Source organism: Tasmannia lanceolata, unplaced genomic scaffold (genome assembly GCF_043159265.1).
Source record: "Tasmannia lanceolata isolate RefF3 unplaced genomic scaffold, GAP_Taslan_0.1 ptg000003l, whole genome shotgun sequence".
NCBI classification, from domain to species: Eukaryota; Viridiplantae; Streptophyta; class Magnoliopsida; order Canellales; family Winteraceae; genus Tasmannia; species Tasmannia lanceolata.
In genome coordinates, this window is record NW_027518680.1 from 37,482,675 (window position 1) to 37,490,561 (window position 7,887).

At 40.5% G+C, this 7,887-nt stretch overlaps 1 protein-coding gene across 1 annotated transcript; it reads right to left on the reverse strand.

The window, feature by feature from the left end:
* Positions 1-4,662: 4,662 nt before the first annotated feature.
* Positions 4,663-6,525, reverse strand: LOC143869749 (uncharacterized). The gene is made up of 3 exons (XM_077376309.1): positions 5,737-6,525; positions 5,040-5,115; positions 4,663-4,958 (listed from the first exon to the last, which is right to left on the reverse strand). The coding sequence occupies exons 1-3, from the start codon at positions 6,523-6,525 to the stop codon at positions 4,663-4,665; spliced, it is 1,161 nt and encodes a 386-aa protein (XP_077232424.1).
* Between the last annotated feature and the right edge of the window lie 1,362 nt (positions 6,526-7,887).

Consider the following 7,887-nt stretch of genomic DNA (forward strand, 5'->3'; position numbering starts at 1 on the left):
AAAGAAGCCGAAAGCCTCTCCAGAATCCCGTTGGACGGCGATTGGGAGAGAAAGTCAAAGTCTTGATGAAAATTGCAAATATTCGTTTCAAATGATCAAGGGTTCGATGGGGATCCAAAGACACAATCAAACCCACGAAACTCTAGATCTATCAAAGGGATTCTCCCAAACACGATTTGAAGATCGAAAATCACATCTTTCCATTCGATAATATTAAAATTTTAAGGTTTTCAGAGATCTAAACTCACTACGGACATGATTCATACCATAGATCGTGGTCTATGGCTTGAGAATCTGCTTCTCCTCTCTCTTCCACTAGCACTCCACATCCAAGGGCTAGAGAAAATGTTTTAGGGTTTGTTTAGCTTCCATAAATCCCATAAAAGGTATCTAAAGGCCTTTTTAAAAATCCCTAATTAAATAATCTTCCCATAAGACAAAAACACCCCTCACTAAGAGAGGGGGACGAATTTGCAGGTATTTACAGTTTCTGATTAGGGCGATCGACCACCTCAATCAACAATGGTTCGATCAATAGATATAATAGTTCATGTATGCTAGCGGTATATTTAATAACGTTGTTGTTTCTGATTAGGGCGATCGATTAATCAACGATGGTTGATCAATGGATATAACGGTTGGAGTCCGAAAAACGCTGGCGGTAAATTTAATAACGTTGTCGTTTCTGATCTACCGACTAACTATCTATCTTAATAACGTTGCCGTTCTTAGTTTAGGGTTTCTGTTGGTTGGCAATGATTGGCCGAGGAATATTCTCGGTATAACTAATAGTGAGCCGTTCTTAATGGTAGGGTTTCCATTGGAGGGTCAATCCTGAAGAGAATCGATGTATATTAAATGCTAGCCGAAAGCGACAGTAAGAAATAATAAAATATTCATAATATGGCCGCGAAGAGAATGATTGAGGTTGGGCTCTGATGGTGTCTGGAAGGGCAAAGGGTCTTTGTACCTCAATTTTCAAGATTTGCGCATGTTTTGAAGTGAAGTCCAAAACTACCTGAAAATCGTATTAGTTTGCAATCTTTATCCGCATGCCTTGTTTTTCTCTAGGATTGGGCATAAGTGAGGAACACCACAACTTATGCTTGGTTGTTATCGAATATTAGGAGGGTTGGAATGTTTCCATAAATAGGGTTTAAGGGCAGAGATTAGTTAGTTTTTGAGTTCTTGAGCTGTAATTTTAGAGAGAGGTTTAAAAGCAAATTAGACAACGAAAGATATTATTGGTCAAGGAAAAACCGTAAAACTTTGCTTGCGAAAATGGTGGTAAATTTTTCCCAAAATGTTCCAACCCCTCTCATAAACCAATGTCCGATTGAGCCTAAAGCTCAATGGTCAAGGCTTTCTTCAAGCGGGGAGGTAGGAGGAGGTAGGAGGTTAATCCTAGCTTACTTACCAAAAAAAAAGAAAGAAAATGACCAAATTATTTCTATCTAATGAAAAAAAAAACCTAAAATGGAAAAGCACCAAGGTATTTAATCTTATAAAATGATAAAAACACTCATATCTAATGAAAAATGACAAAATACCCATATCCCATGAAAAATGGCCAAAGTATTCCTCTCATGCAAGTCTCTCTAGAGTGCATGACCTGTAAGCAGTAGATTTCTAACGTCCCCTTTTGCACAATCAAGTGAGCACTTTCCTTGCAAATATTGGCGCACAGCACAAAGGACACATAAACTTTACAGAATGAGTGAGAGGACCGACTGTCCGCAGGTCGGGTAAATACGATTTGAAGGCTGATGGAAAAATAGGATTCGTTTGAAAAATAAAGGTGAAACCGTATGATGTGACTTGTGACACATGAACAAGACGACAAGAGAGCTAGAATGCCCTACGAAATGCTAAAAACATGGTGGAAATCAAGCTTTAGAATTTCGGTTTCGGTACCGGTTTCGGACCTTGAAAATTTGAAATTTCGACTGAAATTTCAAATTTTCGGTTGAAATCTGGTACAAGAAAAACAATATTTTATTCATTATTAAATTTCAGTCGAAATTTCGGTGAAATTTTAAATTAATATTAAAAAATTAGATTTTTGTGTCAAATTTCGGAAAAACCAAAATTTCGGCCGAAATAAATGACCATTTAGGTTTTGTGTGGTTTCGGTGTCGGTCTCCACCGAAATCCGAAATTTCGGATTTCGGTCAAAATTTAAAACCATGGTGGAAATCATGGTTTAAAATTTCGGTTTCGGAACCGGTTTCGGTCATTTAATTTTCCGAAATTTCGACCGAAATAAAGAAGTGGCGGCTTTTGCTTTCGGTTATAATTTCGACCGAAATTACCAAAATTTTGGTAATTTCGGTTGAAATTTCGTGGTTGAAAAAGGCAATAATAATATTTTAAAGCTCAAAAATTTCGGTTGAAATTTTGACCATTTCGACCGAAATTTCTACCATTTTGACCGAAATTTCGGTTATTTTTCCAAAAATTTCAAAATTTCGGTTGATTTGTCCAAAATATTCGAAATTCCGTCTCAATTTTTGGATTTTCATCCGAAATTTCCAGAATTTCACACCTATATTTGGATGAGATGGATTTAATTCAGTGTTTAGTTTATAAATGTTGCGGATTTCACACTAACCACGTCTCGATTGGAAGAAAAACATTTGTCATGGATTTTTTGTAAAAAAAGGATGTATTAGAAATATTTTCCTTTCTAAACTTTTCCGAAAAATCCTTTCTAAACTTTTCCAAGTAGGGCCTATATTATTTCCAAGATTATTTTTATTGGAAGCCTTTTCTTTATACCTTAAGTTTTTTATGGTGGACTATGAATGTGTGAGGGCCACCATTTTACACTCGGTCTGGGGAGCCCACTATTTTACACCTCATGCCATGATGGGGTGAGCACAACATTTTATAACCATGCTTAGCATGGGTGGAGCCCTCCATTCTACATCTCATGTTTTGATGTGGTGGGCCCATCATCTCCACCCAAACCCATGCATAGGGTGGGGTCTACCATTTAACATCTCATGTTATTGGTGGGATGAGGCCATCGTTTTTCAGCTTATGTTTTTGGGATTTACTAGGGTTCCAAATTTCAGAAATTGTTTTTAAATGTTCGCGATTTCATTCATCGTGGGGATGTCGCGAATTTCATTCACTTGTTAGTTACTTAGTTGGTGCCACCCGAAAATGTTTTTGGAAAAAATTTACCGTACATCCAATCAACCCCATGTGGATTTGGGTTATGTTTCTATCCGACCAATCCTAGCCATTGGATTGGAGGGGGCTTAGTAAATGGACTGTGTGGATCGTGCCAATATCATGTAAGAGGACCCTATCATTGCATACTATGGGCAGTCTCAAGACTCTCAATTAGGGCCAAGTCACAATCATCATCAGTGAAGGAACAAAGTTCAAGGAATTATTTTTTAAAACAAAAGGGTATTTTAGTTATTTACTTGGTGGCACCTGAAATTTCATTTACTTTGTGGGACCCTAAATTGCACCCCGAAATTCGGGTAAAATTCGTAATTTGCCCTATTTTCTTCCTTAGGTAATCCAATCTAGTGAATTTATGAGCCAAAATAAATGTCATTCTTCAAAACTAATTAAATTCGCAAAGTCCATTAATTGCCAGAAAACAAATACAATGTTCATTTACAAAATAAGTAGTACAAATGGGAATGCAAAGACAATTGAGGAGGCGATCAGCTCTATACGGACTCCACGTTGATGTCATTAACTTAATACCCATCGAGTTACGAGGCGGTTCGAATCCATCTTCCCTATCCCGATCTCGGGCATGATGGGCATGATGCATGTGCTGGTGAATCTAGTTTTCAATGAACAAATAGTACTGCTGCCAGGTCATTTGAAGCACGTATGTTTGCTGGTATTGATGGATGTAAAAGTGATACAGAGTGAGCTCCACTTGCATTAGCAATCCCAAACGAGGGTAAGCGGTAGTAGGGTCGGATGATCTCGGTGCTGCTCTGGAAGATGATGCCTCACCATATGCATGTGCGTATGAGTTATATGGCATCCCATACCTATATGATCCGCTTTGGGACTGTGTCTGTGTATCAATGCCATATGGGAAGCCATACCCATACCCATGCCCATAGCCATACTGCCCATATCCATAATAAGTAGTGGAACCCAATCCACTCTCAGCTTCGACCGGTCCATAACCATGACTTTGCGAATTCCCACCTTCAACACTCAAATTCTTGAATGTGTCTGTCAAGCTATCAACACCGTAAAGAGAATGAGCATCTAAGGAGTCCACTTCTTCGTCGTTGGGTCGGTTCCCATGTCGCCGTTGGGATGTATCTGATCGCCAGTGTTGGGTTTGTGCACCATGATCCTGATCCTAAGTAACGTTGTCAAACTCCCGCTCTCATGTGAATGGGCTAAGTCGCCTATAAGGCTCATTTTCCATACTTCTCACACTACCACCTCTACCAGCAGAAGCTCCTATACCTCCTACACTGCCCCCAGCATCTGTATTGTTGTCCAATGGCGACCAACCATCATCAGAACCCACTATTAGAACTGCAACGGGTTCAGGGAGGCCATATGTATCCGGCGATAATGTATCATCATCATTGACTCCCATCTGTTCCGTGATTAAAGCATTTGGTCTACCTCTAGGTGCATCCAGCACCGGCTCTCCAATCTCCTTCACCCACTCATAGAGAGGGTCTTCCTCACCATTTGTGCAGAATACGTCGGATCAGTGTAGGCCTCCCGGCTGCTATCTATCTCTCTGTGCTTCAACCTCAATCGTGTGTTATAATGGACATACACAAGATTGTGCAAGTTTTCATATCCAAGCCTGTTCCTCGGTTTCGAGTGGATGAAGTTGAAGGTGCTCCAATTTCTCTCGCAACCAGAAGAAGATGCTGTCTGAGATAAAAAATTTATGGCTAGCGATCTCAGGTTTGGAGCATCCGTCCCGTATAACACCCACCACTCAGCTGCAAAATAAGATACAAGATTAATCAATTACTTGCTTAATCTATAATTGTGCAATATATACACTTCTTCTAAGCATTTACCTGGTGTTGTGTTAGATCTTCCGGCCACCGCAGATGCAACCCCAAAAGCGCCAACAGCATCTCGAAACGCCTTGATCTACGATGCAGTTAACAATAATACCCATTAGTCTAAAATTAAAATATTCCTCTCATTTATAGGGAAATAGTTCAATGTTCACCTATGATAAAATTGTTGATTATTCATTCGCATCCCGTTCCAACTTCTGGATAACAGTCAGCAAGTTTTTAATAAGATTGGCCAGAGTTCCAAGATACTCGCTGTATTGGTACTTTGGATTGAGATAGTATGCGAATAAAAAAAAATCTTTATTTCTATCATAAATCATGACATAAGAAGAGATAATAAGTCTAGGTTGGTGATTGTGTTCGTACCAGCCGAATGAAGTGGATGAAGTAGCATGTTCTTCCATCTAGTGTCGATGATTTTATGGTAGCCTTGAAAGGATCGTGTAGCCGTCGTTTGTACTGCACCCTTCATCAACTCGATGGCATGATACATAGAACTCATGGTAGGCTTTTTATCCCCATCTACCATCCTCAAAACTCTTACTATGGGCTCTAATATATCAACTATTGTCTTACAATTCTGGTAGAAGGTTGGACTACCGATGAGACCCCCAGCCTTCTGTCCAGCTGCACTCTTGCTCTCTTAGTAATCATTCCACTCTCTGGATGAGAATAATTGCTTTAATCCAACCTTCTTGTCCAGCATACTTTGAAGAGCCACGTAGTTAGTGGCAAACCTAGTAAGCCCATGGCGTACCAAGTCTCCCCTACACTTCTCCCTCATGAGTGACAGTACATATTCATGGTTGTATATGAAGTTAGTCATTGATATGGCCTCAGCGACTACGTTCTTCACGCTCTCTGTTTTCCCAATGTCCTTTAGCATTAGGTCGATGCAATGTGCGGCACACGGGTTCCAAAATATATGATACTTCTCCATAATTTTCTGCCCCGCCTTCTTGTAGTTGCTCCCATTGTCGGTGACAATTTGAACAACATTTTTCTCCCCAATACTTTTTAGGAAGACAGTCTTGCCATCACAGTACACCATAAAGTTGATGATGGACTGTCTTGTGGAACCTGTCCAACCATCGGTCATGATTGTGACTCCGTACTCAGGCCATTGTTGCTTTAACCCATTTATATATTTCTTCAGGTCCTCAACCTCCAAGGGTAAGTACTTATTCATGATTTCGTATGAAGTGGGAGCCTTCACTCCTCTTCCATATTCGCCAGCTACATCAACAAAATGCTGCAAGTATGGGCTGGTTACAGCGTTTGCCGGGATGGCATTGTAGAAGGCAAATTTCGCATATGCTCTCCCAACAGCTTCCCTCGCAGTTCCCCACATACTTTTTAAACTCCTCTGGTTTCCCTTTCTGCACAATGCGGGGTCCTTGCTTCCTACCTCCCTGACGCTTCCCCCACGTGTCAACCCTGGCTGAGTTGGCCTTTGTTCCCTTGTACTACTGCCACCCATCTCATGCGTAGATCGGGCCCAATTCGGCCTGGTGGTGTAGACACCCCATTTTGACCGTACCCTGAGCCTCCCGTGTTTGAGCAAAACCCAACCAAATTAATCAATTAGGGTCCCAAATTTCACCCCAAGCTAGCTTAGGGTCCTACCAAGATCCCCGTAAAATTTCATCGAAATCCGAGCACGTTTCCCTAGCAAACGAGCCGAGAGAAGACCGTAGTGTAAACCGGAAAAGGGGGGTGGATTATCTTGGACGGTGTCGATCCGAATCCGAATAAGACACGCAATTTCGCCCGTCAATCACAAATCCGCGCGCTCATCACATATTCGCGCGCTTTATCAAATTGGAGTGCAGTTATCAATCTCTCAAAATTGCCTATAAATAGCAAATTAACCCTCATTTAAAAAAAAAATTTAGAGAGAGAGAGAAAAAGGAGAGAGAAAGTAGATCTGCGATTTTTTTTTACCATCCCCGATCATCTTCTCCGGCAATTTCACCGGAGTTCCGATCGGTCTCTTCATCTTTTAATATCAGCACAATCATTCCTTCATCCTCCTTTCTTTAGATCCATCACAAGCGAGGATTCTCATTTTTGGAGAAAATTTCAGAGAGTAGAGAACGAGAGAGAGCTTTCCCTTCAACCGAAACCCTATTTTCTCTTCTTCCCCGGCCAGATTCAGGCCAGATCCCGGCCAATCTACCTTCTGCGGCAAGCATAAGTTCCGATCAATGCATCTCTTTTCTTTAATTCACCACCGATCTGTTGTTTTCTCTTTCTTTAAACATAAAACCCTAAGTTTCACCTCTTTCTTTTCCAATCATGTTTTTCCGGTAGATCTCCGGCCGGCTAGCTCCATTTTTCCGGCAAGCTTTGTTTCATTTTGTTTTTGTCCTCCATCTTGCTGCCTTAATGTCCTTCCCTTTTGTTTGCAAATCATACTTTTCTTGATAAAATTCTGGCATTTCTAAATAAAAACTTGAGATTTCCTCATCTCACATCTCAGATCTGTAACTTGAGAGGCTTAATGTCTACTATAATGAGGCTAGCTGTGGGAGATTTGTTTCCTGTGCCGTTCTGATGAATCTGGAACCTGGAACGATGGATAATCTCTGATTTGAATCATGAACCCTATCTCACATGTAGAGGAGATCTAAACAGCATAGCTATGAAGCTGAGGTTGAAGATTTTGGGAGCTAAAAAGAATAAGAAAAAGAAGAGGGTTTAGGATATCAAGCTCACGGCCATCACTCATCACCATCAATTTCAGCTGTCGTCAACGTGAATTTAAGGTTTGTTTGAGGAAAAGCAAAGCAGAAGGTAATATATCTTTACTTTTCTTAAATTATGGTTGATAGTTGTTCTT